Here is a 20606-nt window from a genome sequence, read left to right on the forward strand (position 1 = left end):
TTTCTATAGCTTTTAGAATATGTTAGCTGGTTTCAGTCATGTTGAACCCTAATACAGGTCTAGTAAACTCTTTGAAAATTACTCTTTTAACTGTATCTCATTTACTAGTGTGCTTTCTTATAGATGCCTCTAGAAAAAGCTGAGTGTCTTAAGTAAAATATATGATTTTTTAATATTTCTAGTATATTTTTTGGCTAGATGAAGATTTAGTTCATTAATGTATTATGCCTCTACTGAGCATTTGATAACATGCTCACAAAACTTCAAATAGAATTTAGGACGATAGTAGTATAATGAATTTGAATTCATTCTACTCGGAAACTAAATTAATTGGCCTTTTAACATACTTGAGTACAAAGACATGTTGTCTTTGTACTTGTCTATGATAATGATTTCTTTTGAAATTAGATGGGGCAGGCAGGCATTAAATGAACCATTATTTTTTGCCCTTGCTTAGCTACAGGCTGTTTGCCCACTGCCTCCCCTTTAACTCTGATAATGTGAGAGTAAAACTGTCGCCTAGTTACCTTTTTTTAAACCTCTTAAAATGAGAATTACACCAAGTTTCTTATCAAGTGGGAATAACAGTGAACATTTCTTTAAGAACAAGAACAGCAAAACAGAAATCCTATAAAATAGCTGAATTTCCTTTTGAAATGTGAAACCTCAAAGCATGTGTGATTTTTCGATTTGCTGTTGTTTAGTCGCTCTGTCATGTCTGACTCTTGGCGACCCCATGGATTGCAGCACTCCAGGCTCCTCTATGCTCCACTGGAGTTTGCTCAAACTCATGTGCATTGAGTTGGTGATGCCGTCCAACCGTCTCATCCTCTGAAGAAACTAGCCTGATAAACACTAATATTGCTGAGATTCTTATGTTCTAGTTTGAATTATCATTCTAGAGATGTCACCTAAGTGGAATCATTCCTCACAATTTGGCTTACAAAAATAATTTTTGTTTGTTTGATCAATTGCCTTTGGTTTCCAAGAAGATATTGACACATTGTTTATAATATTATGTCTTTGTTTCTTCTTGTAAAATCTGTTTAGAAAAGACCACTCCTTTTCTTAAGTGGAAACAATTTTAATGCCTGATTCACTCTTAGGTCATTGCTGTTAAGTGGGTCAGCTTAACAGAATTCTGTTACCACATTGATTGTATTCTGACCCTGGGCTATTGGCTTTTACTCAGAGAGTTAGGGAATCTGGGGAGCCCAGGAAAAATTACATTAAAATTTTTATAAAGTCAGATGTTAACTTTTTAATCTGGTTATGATCAACCATGTAGAATGATATTTGAAACATTTCACTAAATTTAAGTAAAATTTATTGAAGTCTGATATAACTTTGTTATGAAATTATATGAAATGAAGCAAATCAGATTATATAATTATAGTGCATGTATAGATACTTTTGCTGGAAATTTAGTACTGGAGTTTCAAATTTTTATTTATGCTGCTTAAAAAAGGGACAGTGCATCAGAGGAACTGCCAATAAGTTTATGGGATAAGGAATGTCCTTCCAACTATGTAGGGCCGTTGAACAAAAGGGTGGGGGGAGAAACCTGTTGACTATCATGTTAAGGGAATAAAAATGGAAATAGTTCATTGAACTGTTAGTTATCTACTACATTCAAGGCATTCTGCTTGTTAAAAGTGATGGAGAATACATAAGTATGGGATAAGAATTCTGCTTTTTAGCTTCTTTCCAGTTCAAGGTAGAGGCTCTGACATTTTAAAAATAAAGAACCCAATTATATTCAGTAATTAAAACAAATAAATATCTTCTCACATTTTCAGGAAGAGAGAAAATTGGCACAGAACCACAGAGTTCAACAGAATGACAGAAAGGAGGAAGCAGGTGCCCCAGAAGCTGAGAGGGTGACTTAGGAATTCCTCCCATTGAATTGCCTCTAAAGAGGATCAAGGCAGCTTTGTGTTTTCAGCTGAAGGAACAAATGCAGTGCTCATTTCTTAAGTACTTGTTCCGTATAGGCTATCGGAAATGGAACTTGTATAAATCATGACCTAGTCTAGATACATTGATTGATTTCTGGTTATCTTCCTTGAGTTGGGGGAGAGGGCCTATTTCTCTACACTGACTATTAAGTCTACAAGGACAGGGATGTTTTTCTGTATTGTTTACTCTGGTATTCCAAGTTCCTAGAACAGTGCTTGGCGTGCTGTTGCCTTTTAGAACTTAAGCTTTTTATATATGATTTTATTTAATATTTTTGGCTGTGCTGGGTCTTCGTTGGTACGCAGGCTTTCATCTAGTTGCAGTGTGAGTGGCGCGCTCTAGCTGTGGTGCGAGGGAAGTGGCCTCTCTTGCTGCTCAGTATGGGCTCCCGGGTGCCTGAGTTCAGTGGTTGCAGCACACGGGCTCCGCAGTTGCAGCTCCCAGGCTCTAGAGCACAGACTCAGTAGTTGTGGTGCATGGCATTAGTTGCTCAACAGCATGTGGGATTTTCCTGGGATCAAGGACTGGACCCATATCTCCTGCTTTGGTAGGTGGATTCTTTACCACTGAGCCACTGTGGAAGCCTGGAATTTAAGTTTTAGAAATATACAGGCCTCAGTAAATGGAAGTGTTAAGCCTACTAGTCACCTGTCAACTCTGATACTTAGACTTTTGTTACATCATAGAGAGATCACGTAGAGAAAGCATCAAAAATGATTCTGAGGTTTTGAGCCTGGAGCTCTGGGAAGTGGGTAGGGCTTTATAGTAAAAGTAGGGACTATAGGAAACATAACAGATTTAAGAAGGAATATGATAAATTTGGTTTTAGAAATAATGAGATGCCAAACTTGATCTAGCTAACTAACCATGTAGGTGAGCAGTTAGGCTTGGGGAATCCTTTTCATAAAGGTAATAGTTGAAGCCATTGTTTAGGTTAGACTGATGGTAATAATGATGGCCACCATTTGCTGAACTCTTACTATATGCCAGTCACTGTATTTTATATATTAATTTTATTTCCTATTCATGTAAACCTTACTAAGCAGATAACTTCTGTTTCCAATTTCATAGTTGAGAATACTGAGGTATAGCAAGGTAAAGTGTCTTCCCAGAGTCACATAAGTGGTAAGTGGTAGAACTAGGTTTTGAATCTAGCTCTGTCTCACTTCGAAGTCATTAGCTGGTGCCAAGTGATAGAGATGTACAGGCAAATGAAGACTGAGCAAAGACCACTAACATACTTTCTAGGAACTACTGGAAACCCTCGAAAAAAACCTCAATGCGAGTTCTGATAGAGGGTCAGAGTATAGATTGGGGGGAGTTAAGGAATAAATGGGGAATTTTATAAAAATTTAAGTGGTAAATTAAGATGATTGTTTTTTATTACGTTTAGAGGAAAACAAGAGATAGGACAGTAGAGAGACTTTGTTGGACCAAGAGAATTTGGGAGTGTTATGATTTTTATCTTTCTTCAAGCTTTCATATATGCATGCATATATTCATTTATTCCAACAAGTATTTATTGAGTGCCTATTCTGTGCCACATAGAGGTGAGGAGATCTCTCAGGAAATAACAGAAGGCTCTTGCTGTTATGGAGCTTAATTTTAATGGCGTTTGGGGTGGGTATTAAGAAACTCATCAGTCAATCAGTCAGAAAAACATCATTATTGATAAATGCTATACAAAGAATTATAAATGAAGTATAACATACAAGAGTGTTTCTGCACAGAAGTTCTAGATTATATGTTGAAAAAAATTCTACTATCTGAGAATCTGAAAGACAAGAAAACAGCCAGTAAGCAAGAAGAGAATTCCAGGGAGTGAGAAAAGATAATGCCAAGGTCTTAGGTGGAAATAAGCTTGATGTTGGATGGAGGCTAGTGAACAAAGGGAAAGTGCTATGAGATCAAAGGGGTAGATAGGATTGAGATCTTGTGGGACTTTGTAAATTGGAGTAAAGAATATGGATCTTTATTTCAAATGAAACCATAAAGTTGACATTAAAAGAGTTTTAAGCAGAGAGTTGTATGTTGCCTTATTTACATCTTAAAGGAACATCTTGGTTGTTATGTGGACAGTCCATTAATGGGAGGTAGATATAAATAAAAGCTGACCAGTTGATCGGTTTTTGCTCTTCTTCATTCAAGAGATAATGGTGCTTTGGATCACGGTTCTAGTAGTCTTACGAATGGGGAGAACCAGTTAGGTTTGGGGTTTGTGTCAGGGAGGATTTAACATAATCTGCTGATGGTTTATGTCAAAGAGAGGAATCACAGTGATGCCTAGATTTAGGGCTTGCAAAACTGGGTGAATGAATGGACAAAAATGAGGGTGAGACCTGAGCATGATTACCAACTGAAACGGAGGATCTGTTGGAAGAACAATATTAAAGTTTTCAAAGGAAATAATTCATGATGTAGCAAAGTACCAAAGGAGATGAGTATCCAAAAGGGAACTGACTGCATTAGCCTTAAAAACCAGAGGACAGCAGACAGGACAGAAATTTCAAGATGATCAGGAAGTAAGTTGAAAAGCAAGTGTTGAATGACTTTATCTTTAATGTAGACCTGTTAGTATATTTAGTTATGAACAACTACATACTAATTGTTTTGTGTCCTTCATATTAACTTTCTAATTTAAAAACTTTATGTTTATCATTGTATAACTTATTACTTTGTGTGTGTGTGTGTGTATATATTTTTTTTTTCTTTTTCTTTTGTGCAGGTTGTAAGTTCTACAAATGGAGAATTAAACACAGATGACCCTACTGCAGGACGTTCAAATGCACCCATCACAGCCCCTACAGAAGTAGAGGTGATGGATGAAACCAAGTATGTATTGGTTTTGCTTGATTTAGTCACTTTTTTCCTTAAACTGTGCATGTTTGAGACAGTCATGTGCAATTATTTAAGGAATTTTTTTTTCAAGGAATAGGTGCATGCAAAACAAGTTGGTATACTTAATTGTTTTAACCACTAAGTTTTAAATAGTGCTATTTCAGTAAATGTTTTAATAATACAAAAATAGTTATTTAAGAACTGTGCTCAAATTCTTATTTAGAGGTAATAGCATGTTTTTAGCTTATTAGTTTTAGGAATGTCGGTGCATGAAAATTACTGCTATACTCTAGAGGCATATTTTTTTCTGTAAACATAAAAATATTAATTTTGTGGTATGCTGCATGTATTAATACTAGTTTTAAATTAGTTGTTTTTTGTTAAAATTATAATAATTCTGCTTGGAAAAAAATTAAGCATGAAAACAATGTGATAATTTCAGTGTGGGCAGTTTCTGATGATATCTCTCTCTCTTTTTCCTTCTATTTTTTTTGTGTTTAGCTGCCAGAAAGTGTTGAACATGTGGTGAGTTCTCAAGTGTAGGCAGGCAGAAATAGCTCCGTTGACTATAATCTCAAAAGATTTAGCACCAGTTTGTGTCTTTAAAAACAAACTTTTCCACATAGAAATTATAATTGGTAAAAGTCATATGAAAGTCTTCAATATCATTTACATTAACTCTGAAAAGCAAGAAATAATTGAGGAGCTCTTTTGCCTGCTGCAGCTTTTTTGTTTCAAGTGACATAGATTTGGGGGCACTTTTTATTGAGTAGATGATACACCAATCTTGCTTGTGCTTGTGCATTTGTTTTGTAACACAATGCATTATTTGCTTTTCAAAGAGGCAAGTTTTTGAGTTAAACTTTTTTTCCTATTTGTAATTGTTGAATACACATAGCAATAATATCACTAAACCAGTACTTCCCTTGCTAATTATATTGCCATTAAATACACATGCTATGCATTATTAAATTTCATGATAAGCTATAGTAAGAGAGTGTTATGAAAAATCCTCATCTAAATAGTAACTGCTAAATACAGATATTATGAAAAATAATATTCTTATCTGTTGCAGCAATACTGAATTTAAACTATTTATTGACACTGCCTTTAGTTATAATGCTGTGTTTAAAATGCTTCTCTCAATTATAGGACAAATTTTGAGTTAGCCTTGGGGTAAATAATGAAAGTTGTTTAGATTTAGTAAATTGTGTAACATTCTACTCATGTCTAAAAGGAACCTTACATAATTTTTAAGACACAGCTCATTTATTGACAGCAAGATGAGGAAACTTTCGTGGATATTTCTGTTTGAGAGTAATGAGCAAGTGTCCCTTTTAACCAGTTTGACTGTGGAATTTATTCATAGTCAGTGTGACTTAGTTTTGGTGGATTTCAGGATATAATCAGTCAGCTACATACTTGTGTATTTTCATGTCATAAGTAAAAAACAGTTATACGTGCTCATGCAATCCCAAGCACAGTTATGAAAGGGGGTGGCATATGGCAGATAGTAATGCACATGGCCTTTGCAAATAAACATAAGTTGTAGAAACCTACTTCTGCCACTGTTTGTTTCCTTCTTCAAACTTGTTTCTTTTCCTGTAAAAGGAGGCTAATAATATCTACCTCGTAGGCTGTTGAAAAAATTAAATGTACTAAAGTGCTGGTATTTTGTCTGGCACATGGCGTGGCAGGTACTCACTTGCCATTATCACCCCTTCTGTTTCTCTACTTCTTGCTGCCATGACCTCGTTCATTTTCCTAGACTTGTGCTGCTTCCATCAACATTTTCTGTTTTTACTTCCACACCCAGATTCTTCACCAAAACTGGCCATTCTGTGTTCTTATCCTCCTAGATATCTACTTTTTGCCAAATCTATTGCATTTTTTTCCATGTATTCATTCAGCATTTACACTGCTTGGATTTCAGAAATACTGATACTATCCTTGCTTTTATGAAGATCACTCTTCAGCAGGGATAATTGCAGCTATATTAGCATTTATCAGTGTATGATAAATACTGTGAAAAAGGTCCCATTAGAGTTGTTTGACAGGATGATCAGAGAATGCTTTGTGGAGGGTGCTTTGAAGAATGGGTAGTAATTTATTTAGTTGAGATGAGTGTGAGTGTGTATGTTTACGGTTTGGGTTTCTACCTGTAGGTGTTGGAAGATAAGAAAAAAGGAAGTGGCAGGGGGAAGACTTTCTGAAGGGAGGTTCTCTTTTGCATAGAGCAGCAAGTCCAGATCACTTGGCATGGCACCAGGCCCTTTGTGATCCCTCTTGTCTGTCTTTCCCAGCCTCATTTTCCATTCTGAATTCTGTGTTCCATCAGTTTCTTAAATCTGTCATTGATATGTTATTCTCTTTATCTCCCACCTTTTAAAACTTCTTGAAGTGAAAGTGAAAGTTGCTCAGTCGTGTCCGACTCTTTGCAAGCCCATGGACTCTACAGTCCTTGGAATTCTCCAGGCCAAAATACTGGAGTGGGCAGCCTTTGCCTTCTCCAGGGGATCTTCCCAACTCAGGGATCAAACCCAGGTCTCGCACATTGCAGGCTCTTCACCAGCTGAGCCGCAAGGGAAGCCCAAGAATACTGGAATGAGTAGCCTATCACTTCTCCAGGGGATCTTCCTGACCCAGGAATCGAACAACTGGGGTCTCTTGCATTGCAGGTGGATTCTTTAGCAACTGAGCTATCAGGATTTCTTAAAAACAAGACCTTTTTTATTGTAAGATCCCCAAAGTCTCAATAAATTATTACTAAATAATTGACTACATAATATAGTATATCCATGCAATGTACTATAAGTTGACAATATAAAAAAAAATAAAATTGAAAACATGATGCAATGTGACATAAACCAGACATAAAAGCCTACACATTATAAGGTCCATTTATGTAAAATGTCTAGAATAAGCAAATATACAGAAAAGTGATTGCCTGGGACAGAGAAGAGGAATTAGGGGAGTGACTGATGATAGGTTATGTGGTTTCTTTATGGAGTGAAGAAAGCGTTCTGAAGTTAGATAGCGGTGAGAGCTGAAAAACCCTTTGCCTATATTAAAGAAACATTGCGTTGTACGCTTTAAAAAGGTGAATTTAATGTATGTGAATTATATCTGAATACAGCAGTTCTTTAGAAAAATAGATAGCAATCCATGATTTCAGTGAAGCTTTATTCCAGATGGGTTACAGAAATTCTCAGAACTTCCCAAACTGTTCATTAGTTGGAAATTCTTTTTAAACATACAGCATTTTGTCTTGTCTTTGATCAAGTTTATTCTAATGTTCCTACAGCCTTATTATTGCATGCCTTATACCCTCTTAGTCTGTGATTAAGAAATGTGAGCATAATTTCTTTTCCAAAGTTGAGTCTAATGCTTCTCTTCTCTCTTCCACAATTTTCTGAGTAGCTAGGGACCAGCCTAGAATTCTTTTTCAGGATCTATTTACTACTTCTTTCTTTTCTTCTTACCTGTGATTGGCAGAGGTCTTTCTTACCCCATCTCATAAACCAAAATGTATTCTACAGCAAATATTTTAGAGTCTTAAGTTTACGTAAATGTATGATTTCCAGATGATGTGAAATAATCTCTTCCCCCAAGACAAAGTGGCTCCTTCAATAGTAATGAGATTTTGCCGCCTTTTTTTTTTTTTTAATACTGTAGTGGAGAATTTTTTTAAACAGGTGATACAAATGATAGCACCCTCATCATTTCTTCCAGGAATTTAGGAAACTAAGGCTTCAAGTTTAGGTACTAAGTTTTGAAGTGTTGTGAATTCATCTTTTTTCCTGTTTCTCTGCGCCCCCCCCCCCCCCCCCCATTTTCTGTCATTTTCTGAATAGTATTGTGTGTATGGTGATACGATGATTATGAAGATAAGTCAGGACCCTGTTGTTCCACTAGAGAAAGTAGTGTACACCAGAGACTTTTATGTAGAGTGGTTCTCAAACCTGGCTTGGTATCACAGTCATCTGGGCAGTTTTAAAAATATGTCAGTACTTAGGCTGTGCATTCTCAGTGGTGGTGGGGTCTGGTTACCAGTATTTTTAAAATGCTTTTAAGCCGATTCTAAGGAATAACCAGGATTGAGAATCACCAATCTAAAACAAGGCGTTATAGGGTTAACACTATGGAGTTCAGAGACTGGGTATACATTTCCAGCTGAAGATCATAGAGGTCTTTGTGGGTAAGGATGCATTTGCAGTAGTTCAAAGGTGAATATGATTTGACAAGGGGAATGGGGGTCAGAGAGAAGAGATTGTGCAACAACGTGAAGCAAGGAAAGAATGGGTAAGTTTGAGTAATGACTCGTGCAAGTAGAGTGTGATTATATTAATGGGAACTGAGACAGGCTGAGTACCTCATCTCAAAAGGCTTTAGTAACAAGGTTTAAAAAAAAAAAATTGGACATTAGCTTTCTTAGCACAAGAAAGCACACTGTGGGTTTTAAGCCAAGAAATGGTATAATCAGATTGAACCTTAAGAAAATTATTTTGGTGGCAGTTTTGAGGCTTATGTCGCTTGCTGGGCTTCAGGAAATCTCCCTTCCCTCCTTCCTGCCCTCTTTTTCTTCCTTCCTTCTAACGTACAGGCTGTCTGGAAAGGAAGCCTAATGTAGGATGAGACTGAGAGGAGAGGAGAAACACATTGGAACCAGATTTTTAAAACTGATGCCTTAGGACAGTGGAGAACCATTGCTGAGATTTAAGAGGAAAGGGCATGGCCATATTTATGATGAGGGAAGTTTGGATGGCAGATTGGAGAGAGGTGAGTCTCACATGAAAGTCAGTTAAAAGGCTCTTAGCAGTGATGGAGGCAGGAAGGTATAAACTAAACCAGCATGAGAGGGTGGGCAAATTTTGAAAGTCATTTCCGGTTTGAGACACTTACTGCATGGGGGTGGAAAGGAAGAAACTGAAGGTGCAGTTTCTTTGTTAGAGTGGTTACATGCATGGTCTTGCTCTCTGATCTAAACCCCACTTGTCTAACCAGATAGTTTCTCGTTTTTATCATTGAGAAACCTAGAGAAATGAAATTACATTTCAAGTATAAGTTTTAAGGGGAAAAAAAATCCTTTGGCAGTGAATTAAAATTTAGATGTCATGAAAGATACTTCCTGTATCCTCTTCAACCAGAGGAGGAGAGGTTAGGTTCTGGGGTCCTAAGTGCAGAGGGTCTGGCAGGTACCAACAGTCCCTCAACTGGATAGCGATGAGCCACTGAGTTATTACAGGGGCAGATAAGAACTTCAGATCCAGACAGAGGAACATGCGTCAGTTTCTGGGTAGACTTTTGAGAAGAAAGTTTGAGAAGAAAGAAAGAAGAAAGACAGGCCATGTTTTATAAGAAGAAAAAGGCAGTCAGTAATGGGGAAATGGTGGTGTGATGTCAGTAGCAAAATCTTGGTTGTTCCCATCTGTGTTTTCTACAGAGTTTAGGACTTTGGCCCATTATCATTTCTTTTTTTCCATTATCATTTCTTATTTCCTGTGTAAACAGTATTTGAGGCAACAGTGTTAATCAGAAATAGAACTTAATGTTTATGCCCAAAGGATTTAAGAGTGGAGATGTTGCCTCAAAGATTCTAGGCTAGCCTCTGTATGATCTGGTCAGAAGCGTGACTCTGACTTATGAGAGCATTTTGGCTTACTGGAACCACACAAGGGATAATCAAGAAAGAGCCGAGAAAAATAGAATCATTGACAGGAACGTGATTTAAATGTCTGCTCAGCCTGAATCTTTTCCCAGGATAGTTGTTGGTCTAGATCTGAGGAGACTCCATATGAGGTATGAACAAATGGATAAGAAAATGTAGTCACTGAACAACAGGAGAGAAAATGTCTTTGAAAATTTTAAAAGTACAAGTAATTTTCTAAGACCAAATAATTGGACTTATTGGTAGAATAACTTGCTCACAGCATCTGTGAAAATTTCTATATGTGCTAATTCCTGGAATCTTTGCTATTATTACAATTATCGTTTCCAATAACTACCCTCTACACCCGCCCCCCTTCAGCTGTACCAAGTTAAAATGCTGTGGTTTCATGTTATGCCTTTGCCTGCTCTCATGTAATTGATGACAGAGTGCTCATTCAGTGTCTCTGTTGCTCAGCTCATTGCATCCAGGACAAGTCCTCATTGGATCTGGAAAGCAGTGCTTCTTGCGGTTCAGATTCCTTTATTAATTTAACTCCTTTATTGATCATTTCTTTCCAGAAAAGTTTCCATGGGCACTAAGCTCTATATTTTGTAACATTTCACTAGAGTTTGTGGCCCAAGGCTAAGAGCTTTGGCTTTAAAACATGATTTAGGATTTTGACCAGGTTCTTACTTTAGAAGTTAGTTGCATTTATAAGGCAAAAATTTTCATTTATTCAGTAGATATTAAATTAAAAGTACCAACTTTGTGCCCATTTGTGGAATGTATCATGATCAGGACCTTAGGAAATTTAAGGATTTTGTTGTTTAGTCACTAAGTCATCTCCAACTCTTTGAGACCCCATTGACTGCAGCACACCAGGCTCTTCTGTTCTTCACTATCTCCTGGAGTTACTCAAATTCGTGTCAATTGAGTTGGTGATACTATCTAACCATCCCATCCTCTGCCACCCTCTTTTCCTTTTGTCTTCAGTCTTTCCCAGCATCAGGTTCTTTTCCAGTGAGTCGGCTTTTCACATCAGGTGGCCAAAGTACTGGAGCGTTAGCATCCATCATTCCAATGAATATTCAGGTTGATTTCCTTTAAGATTGACTGGTTTGATCTCCTTGCTGTCCAAGGGACTCTTAGGCATCTTCTGTAGCACCACAATTCGAAAGCATCAATTCTTCAGTACTCAGCCTTCTTTATGGTCTAACTCTTATATCGTTACATGACTACTGGAAAAACCATATGCAGTCTAGGTTTGTCATAGCTTTCCTTCCAAGGAGCAAGCATGTTTTAATTTCATGGTTGCAGTCACCGTCTGCAGTGATTTTGGTGCCCAAGAAAATAAAATCTGTCGCTGTTTCCACTTTTCCCCCATCAATTTACCTTGAAGTGATGGGGCCAGATGCCATGATCTTAACTTTTTTAATGTTGAGTTTTAAGGCAGCTTTTTCACTCTCGTCTTTCACCCTCATCAAGGGGCTTCTTAGTTTCTCTTCATTGTCTGCCTTTAGAGTGGTGTCATCTATATATCTGAGGTTGTTGACATTTCCTCTGGCAGTCTTGATTCCTGCTTGTGATTCATCCAGTCTGGCCTTTCCCAAGATTTACTCTGCATATAAGTTGAATAAGCAGGGTGACAGTGTACAGTCTTGAGGTACTCCTATCCCAGTTATGAACCAGTCCATTGTTCAGGTCCATTTCTAATTGTTGCTTCTTGACCGGTATATCAGGTTTCTCAGGAGACAGGTAAGGTGGTCTGGCGTTCTCATCTCTTTAAGAATTTTCCACAGTTTGTGTGATCTGCACAGTTAAGGGCTTTAGTGTAGCAGAAGTAGAGGTTTTTTTAGAAATCACTTGCTTTTTCTGTGATCCAATGAATGTTGACAATTTGATCTCTGATTCCTCTGCCTTTTCTAAACCCAGCTTGTGTATCTCAGAGTTCTCTGTTCACATACTGCTGAAGCCTAGCTTGAAGAATTTTGAGCATTATCTTACTAGCACGTGAAATTAGCATAATTGTATGGTAGTTTGAACACTCTTTGGCATTGCCCTTCTTTGGGATTGGAATGAAAAGTGACCTTTTCCAGTCCTGTGGCACTGCTGAGTTTTCCAAATTTGCAGGCATAGTGAATGCAGCGCTTTCACAGCATCATCTTTTAGGATTTGAAATAGCTCAACTGGAATTCCATCACCTCCACTAGCTTGGTTCATAATAATGATTCCTAAGGTCCAGTTGACTTCACACTCCAGGATGTATGGTTCTAGGTGAGTGACCACACCATTGTGGTTATCTGGTCATTAAGACCTTTTTTTGTATAATTCTTCTGTGTCTTCTTGCCTCCTCTTTTAAATCTTTTCTGCTTCTGTTAGGTCCTTGCTGTTGCTGTCCTTTATTGTGCCCATCCTTGGCATGAAGTGTTTCCTTTATATCTCCCCGATTTTCTTAATGAGATTGCTAGTTTTTCCCATTCTATTGTTTTTCTCTATTTCTTTGCCTTGTTCATTTCAGGAGGCCTTTTTACCTCTCCTTGTTATTCTCTGGAATTCTGCATTCATTTGGGTATCTTTCCCTTTCTTTCCCTTACCTTTTGCTTCTCTTCTTTCCTCAGACATTTTTAAAGCCTCCTCAGACAATCTCTCTGCCTTCTTGCATTTCTGTGGGGTGGTTTTGGTCACTGCCTCCTATACTGTGTTACAGACTTCCATCCATAGTTGTTCAGGTACTCTGCCTACCAGATCTCATCCCTTGAATTTATTTGTCACTTCCACTGTATAATCATAAGAGATTTGATTTAGGTCGTATCTGAATGACCTAGTGGTTTTCCCTACTTTCTTCAATTTAAGCCTGAATTTTGCAATAAGGATCTCATGATCTGAGCCAGTCAGCTCCAGGTCTTGTTTTTGCTGACTATATAGAGCTTCTCTATCTTCAGATGCAAAGAATACAGTCAGTCTGATTTTGATATTGACAGTTTGGTGATGTCACTGTGTAGAGTCGTCTCTTGTGTTGCTGGAAGAGGGTGTTTGTTATGACCAGAGTGTTCTCTTGACAAAACTGTTAGCCTTTACTTTGTTTCATTTTGTACTCCAGGGCCAAACTTGCCTGTTATTCCAGGTATCTCTTGAATTCCTACTTGAATTCCAATCCCGGGTGGTGACTTTGGTGTTGGCACTAGAAGGTCTTGGAGGTCTTCATAGAACCGTTCAACTTCTGCTTCTTCGGCATTGGTGATTGAGGCATAGACTTGGATTACTTGTTGAGTGGTTTGCCTTGGTAATGAACCAAAATCATTCTGTTGCTTCTGAGATTGCATCCAAGTACTGCATTTTGGACTCTTTTGTTAACTGTGTGGGCTACTCCATTTCTTCTAAGGGATTCTTGCCCACAGTAGTAGATATAGTGGTCATCTGAATTAAATTTGCCCATTCCCATACATTTTAGTTCACACATTCCTAAGATGTTGATGTTCACTCTTGCCATCTCCTGCTTGAACACGTCCAATTTTCCTTGATTCATGGACCTAATATGTCACGCTCCTATGCAGTATTCTTTACAGCATCGGACTTCACTGTCACCAGCAGACACAGACAGCTGGGCGTCCTTTCCACTTTGGCCCAGGCACTTCATTGTTTTGGGAGGTAGTAGTAATTGTCCACCACTCTTCCTCAGTAGCGTGTTGGACAGTTGCAGACCTGGGGGGCTCATCTTCCAGGGTCATATGTGTTTGCCTTTTCAAACTGTTCATGGTGTTGTCGCAGCAAGAATATTGGTTGCTGCTGCTGCTGCTAAGTCGCGTCAGTTGTGTCCCACTCTGTGGGACACAGAGCAGCCCACCAGGCCCCTCCGTCCCTGGGATTCTCCAGGCAAGAACACTGGAGTGGGTTGCCATTTCCTTCTCCAGTGCATGCATGCATGCATGCTAAGTCGCTTCAGTCATGTCCGATTCCGTGCAACCCCATAGATGGCAGCCCACCAGGCTCCTCTGTCCCTGGGATTCTCCAGGCAAGAATACTGGAGTGGGTTGCCGTTTCCTTTTCCAGTAGACCACAGACCATGTACATTTCGTCAGAAGTTTTCACAAGCCCTTTCACCATGATAAGGCTATGATCCATGAAGGGGTATGTGGAGGTAGATAATAAGCAAATAAATAAAATAAATTAAGGTTAATACTACGTACTGAGAGGAAAATTAAACAATCGTGTCAGAGTGGTCCTATGCTAAAAAGTGTTTTAGACTGAGTGCTGAGGACAGTTGAGATGAGTCCTGGTTTATTAATCACTAAGACTATAAATCAGCTGTTTTGGTGATGACTTTTAAGAAAATCAGCCACAAGCTTAATATCAATTTCCTTCTTCTGTAAGTATGTCATATTTTGAGAACATCTGTGTTCTCTGTATGTGGATGCATTCATGTTCGGTAAAGCAATGCTGTCCTCTCGTGGTCGTCGGTTTAATAGCATTGCCAGCTCTACTTGGGCAAATCTATTTCAAGGATTTACTCTATTGGGATTTACTTTTTAAAAATGGATCTCTTTTTTTAGATTGCTTTGTTTTAAAAAGGTCTCTACAATTACCATGCATTTGAAGATTTTATTTAATCTTAAATAATGCTTACAATAGTTTTCTGTATTCAACAATACTTATACAATAGAAAGAAAGATTACCTAGGAAATAGGAAGAACTCAACTCTCAGAACTGAAAGCAGATTAATAATGGTAAAAAATAAATAAATCAGACAAGGCGAATTGCTAATACAAGTGTGGAAAATCTGAGCCTTGAACTTGTTTATCAAAACATCTATGAAAGCCCCTTTTCCAAAAGTCTTATTATGTAAACCTTTCAACACTTTTTTAGTAGAAAACTTCATTAGAAGGACATACTTTGGAATTTGAAAAGACAACATTATTAAAAATAGTGAACATTGTTAATAAAACTTCATATTAAACAAATTTCCATTGACATATGATCATATTCTTAAATTTAATCTTCTAAATATTTGGTTTGTTTCTTTTAAATACTGATTTTTTAACATTTGCTGTTTACAATATAGACGTTTTCTAACTCTTTTCTAAGTCTTTAATTGAAGAGTTCTTTTTAGAATAATGATTTTTATCTCCTAGTAGTTTTCTTATGATTAAATTTATTTATTTTTAATTGAAGGATAATTGCTTTACAGTATTGTGTTGGTTTCTGCCAAACATCAACATGAATCAACCATAACATAGGCATTCCTAGTCGTTTTTTTGTTTTGATTTATTATTTTAGAAAATATATGTAACGTGTTTGAGAAAGTATTAGGTAGCTGACAGAAAAATTTGACTTTTCTAAATCTAGGAAAAATGTATTGTGCCTGAAGTCTTCTTTTACCTTAGTGTCTCTTTTTAAGACCCTTGATTGAGTAATTTATTTCCATTCTGTCTGGTAGTTATCTCAATAAGAATAAAACTCATACAGACTGATAACAGCACATATTTCTAGTTGAATCTTTATCAGCAGATATATACAGTTTTAAATTAGTTACATTCCCTAGTCTAGTCATTGTGTGCTATTTGAATGCAGTTTAAAAACTTGGTTTTGAATGCTCCATAGTGATTTCATAATCATGGCATAAATCACAATAAATGTTGAAATTATTTTTTCTAAACATAATGTGAGCTGAGAGAGTGTGTAATTTAACTGGACAGTGTGGGGCTTTGTTTACATTTATTTCACGGAAATATATAAAGATTTCTAGCCATTATTTCATCTGCAACGATCTTTTGCTGGATAGGACTCCTGGAGCTACCTGGTCTCTTTTATGCTTAGCTTGAAAATGTTTGCGTTAATATCCTTTGCGGAAGGTGGGCTGGTAAGAATTCAATGAGTATCTTTGTAAGGACTTAAGAGGGGTGAAGAAAAGAGCCTCTGTGTATGTGGCACCTGTCATCTTGGTATTTTGATAGATTGACTTCAATATGGAAAGGAGATAAAGCCAGACCTTTATTTGAAGGAATGATAGACTTTTAGAATACATGTGTGTATTTGTTTTGTTAGTTGGTAACCAGTGATTCTCGTTTGACTCTCATTTCATACTAGCCTCAGCATATCTCTGCATGTGATGCCTCTTCTCATAATTAGGAAAATTCACTGTGAGAAAAACCAGTAGCTTCAGGGATCATGTCTAGATTTTTTTCATCTAGGCATAAAAACCAGATATATCTTTAATAGAATTCAAAAACCGAATCAGTTTTCAAGTATGAAACTGAATCACCTTGATTATGTTATTTTAAATGTTAAGCATAATTTTTACCTTCATTAAAATTACATGATAAGCTTGACCTTCTTTAACCCCTAAAGAATTAAAAATGCCAGTCTTAGAATTTTTATTCTAGTTAATGTATTTTTTTCTCTCTTCCACTTTGTAAACATGATGGAGAATGTTTGTTGAAGAGTATTTTGGGATTTCTGTCTTCATTTTTGAAATCTAATTCTTAGTGAAAATAAAATCCCCAATGTTAGGCTCATTATTGCTGTTCTAACATTGGCTTCCACCAATCATATTCCACAATCAGGAAAAAAGAGAAAGACTACATAAGATCAACTTTATATACAGCATACAGTTGGCAGAAATTAGTATCTAAAATAGGATGTGGTGGGTCAGTTGGGGTTCAGAGCTTTATGGCTTTTTAATTAGTCTTGGTGCAGAGCCTTTTCAGTTTAGTGGCTCCTTTTAATATTGCATAGAATGTCTTGCTGTTCTAAAAAAGCACATTGATGAAATGATAGTAATAATTGCCATCATTTCACTAATATATATGCTTCATTGATATGCTCACTGTTTGTTGCACCAGCCTATGGCTTTTATGACCACTTACATTAATGCAATAGAGTTCAACCTTATTTTGCAATACCCTAGTATTTTTATAATAAAAGAAGTATTTCTCTCCATCTGCAGGTGCTGCTGTTTTTTCAAACGAAGGAAAAGGAAAACTATACAGCGCCACAAATGACTCTGGACACAGACAGATCATGGGGAGTTACTTACGTGTTCATCTGCTGTCTTGTGATTGAAATCATCTCTGTAGTGACCACATATATTTTCAAGGACTCACTCTTAGAAACGAAAATGTCATACTTTCATACTTCATTTTGTGGTTGTCTTACAGTCATTTTTTTTTTTTTTCTAATTTAACTTTTATGGAAGCTTTAAAGTTTTGTCAAAACATGAGTGCTTTGCCCATCAGTGAATGGAATGGACCAATGAGGTGGTATTGATGACTTACACAGTTCTATAGAACATTTTTCAGAAGCTCTCCTCCAGTTGTAGAAAGCAGTACAGTATCTGAAATGTCAACCAGTTATATACCTAACCTGTTTTTTTTTTTTTATAACTTCTGTAAGAGCATAATCAAACAGGAATTTTCTCCCCGGCGGATAAAGCAACAGAGAAAACAGTTGCCCAAATATTTAAAAGAAGTGATCCCTTGGGAAGTTCATTATCTGTGTGACATCTGCATTGATTTCACTGTTACCGATGGTACTGCTATTCATGAATCACATTAACATTCTCTCTGTGAAATCAAGGTACAGTCACTGCCCAGAGGTACTGAGGAAAAAGCTCTATGGGTTCAGCCGATGGTAGTTGGTAAAATGAATCACAAAATAGCGTGGCAAATACGAGCTCTGCTTTTGTTGCACCACTTTGTGAAGTACAGTGTTGCCGAAGTGGCAAAAGTGCTTATTTTTTAAAAATGCGAAATATTTGTGTAATGTAACTTTATGCTTCCAGATAATGATGTATGTTAGACAGCAAGAAATGAATACTTTGAGAAATGAGATACGTTGGAGTTTTTGGAGAAATACACTAGAAGGAATAAATGTGAATCTCACCGCATCGTATGAGGTTGAAGTCTAAGGAAATCCCACTGAAACCTGCTGCTGAATGACTACATTCTCCTTAAGCAGAAAACTTTGGATGTGCCACGCAATGGTGTCTGTTTATTAATTAGTTGCTCTTTGATTAAAAAGGGGCCCCCCCAGCAATAAAAACGGGGTCCCCCTATTGCCACCTGCGCACATTAGTCTCTGGTATTCAACTTTGCTGATTCTCTGGAATTTTCCTGCTTTTTAGTATAGTTTTGATGATTGAAAACTATTTTGGAAAGGATGGGTCAGGTGCTTTGTCCCCATAGTCTTTTGAAGTGCCTGCATATGAACAAAGAAACGAACGGTTCTGTTTTAAAAAAATAGGGAACCCATTCCATTTTTCAAGAATGTTTTGTTTTAAGCCATACAGACACAGGTTATGCTTTTGTCACATTTTCCTAGCCAGAATTTTCAAGGAGAGTTAAGATAAAAAGACTGGCTAGAAAGATAACTGTGTTGTTCAGATCTCATATTCACCTTTCGTTTATGAAATTGTTACTTACTCCTTCAATGCAGCCCCCCCCCTTTTTTTTGTCTCTTTAAGTGCGTGCCTCTGGGCAAGCTTATTTATTTTTATTGTTTCAAGGTAACATTTAAAATGTGTAATTAAAGTAAATAAATCTACATTTTTGACTTCATTATTGCATTTCCAGAAATTTGCTTGTACTTTGTAATTTATTTTCTTATTAGCCAAAAGTTCAGTGTGTTGTTTTTGATGAATTAGGCACCCATATGAATAGCGCAGATCAGGATGTTGTTTCTCATCGTCGCTTGGAATCCTGTAAATGATCTTTATAAGTTCTTGATTTTAAAGATCTACACTCAGCCTAGAAAACATATACTGTATAATTTGGTCAACAGTTTCCATTTTTTCTATTTGTATACTGTCATGATGTCTTAAACTACAGGAGTTACATACTGAGTTTTTATTTTTGTTTGCTTTGAGCAAGGTAGATGGATGTTTTAGCCATTATAATGTGAAACCACTTCTTTCTTTACAGTATTTGACCAAATTTGTGTGTCTATGATATTTGTAAATACATGCGATATCTGTATTTCTTATCATAAGCCTGTTTAGTTTTATTCTCAGTAGGGTTTTTGGACTGTACAGTGTTTATATGATCTGAACTCCTTATACATAAGAAGGTGTGTATATTAATCCAATTATGGACTTAAAATATTTTAAAAGTATAAATACCCTTATTTGCTGCAAAGACCAGTGTGTAGACATTTGCTTTTTAGCAATATTTTTAAGTGCTCCATTTTAATGCCAAGGAATAAGTCTTTTGGCGACACAAACTGGTCAATAATAGGTAATGCAGGTATGTTCAGGTTAAGCCAACAATGTTTTGCATTTTTATGCTTCTTTTCTGTCAACACTAATAAAGTCAACATTGCCTGAATGTCTGAATAATGAAACACATCCCTGTTTAAAAGTATGTAACTGAAAAAGAAATAAAAAATAAAGGTAGTTTTTTTAAACTTGCTCTTTCCCCTTTCCTCTGATCATGGGTAAAATAATGCCACTCATTAACTGAAGATAGAAATTTTTAAAATTCGGTTTATGTGAATAAATTTAACATATGTGAAAAGCAGAGCTGAAGGAACATTCTTTTGTGTTTTTGTTTTTTGTTTTGCTTTGTTGGAACTCTATTGTAAGGAGTACGTACGTAGCTGGGTGTATCCAAGCTTTCTTTAATGAAAGTTTAAAAACATTTTTTTATTCCTCTGAGCTCTTTAATAGAACAATAAATTAGAACTAATGCCATTAATAAACAAAGGAAATAAACTGTATCATTTCATTCCTTTTAAAAAATGAAGTCATACTATTATGTTTCCAGAAATGAAGTTATTACTGCTCTAGTTTGAAGTGAATGACTTTAAGATCATTGCAGATGCAGAGCACATATCTGTGGCAGTATCTCACAGTTCATCATCGTGCTGTTCGCTCTAGGGGCTTTTACAAGGTGCTGCCGCGCTTACTGAAAGATGGCAAAGGTAAGGTAAGTCAGAGCAGCAGTCTTAAGTCCGTATGTGTCCACTAAGCACCACCGTTCAGAAACCGTAAGAAGATGTGGAGATCAAACATAGCATAGGTTAAGCATGGGTTAAAGGCCCTATCTAGAAATAAATGACCTGAGATTAGAGTTTGACCTGAATGATTATATAGGTGCTTTAGTCAGCACCCTTGGCTTTGCAAGTGCTAGAAGCCTAATTTGGCTTCAGCGGTAGGCATGCACATTAT

At 36.8% G+C, this 20606-nt stretch overlaps 1 protein-coding gene across 9 annotated transcripts in view; it reads left to right on the plus strand.

The window, feature by feature from the left end:
- Window positions 1–19843, plus strand: part of CSNK1G3 (casein kinase 1 gamma 3) — a 120234-nt gene extending 100391 nt beyond the window's left edge. For 5 of the 9 annotated variants that reach the window (XM_043465916.1, XM_043465914.1, XM_043465915.1 and 2 more), the window contains 3 exons: window positions 4685–4791; window positions 5299–5322; window positions 17391–19843. In XM_043465916.1, coding sequence (XP_043321851.1) covers window positions 4685–4791; window positions 5299–5322; window positions 17391–17445 — 186 coding nt within the window. In that variant the 3' untranslated portion in view covers window positions 17446–19843. The remainder of the gene's footprint in view (window positions 1–4684; window positions 4792–5298; window positions 5323–17390) is intronic. The other 4 variants (XM_043465917.1, XM_043465918.1, XM_043465921.1 and 1 more) reach the window with 1 other exon arrangement.
- The last annotated feature ends 763 nt before the right edge of the window (window positions 19844–20606 follow it).

This window comes from Cervus canadensis, chromosome 4 (assembly GCF_019320065.1).
Source record: "Cervus canadensis isolate Bull #8, Minnesota chromosome 4, ASM1932006v1, whole genome shotgun sequence".
Taxonomy (NCBI): domain Eukaryota; kingdom Metazoa; phylum Chordata; class Mammalia; order Artiodactyla; family Cervidae; genus Cervus; species Cervus canadensis.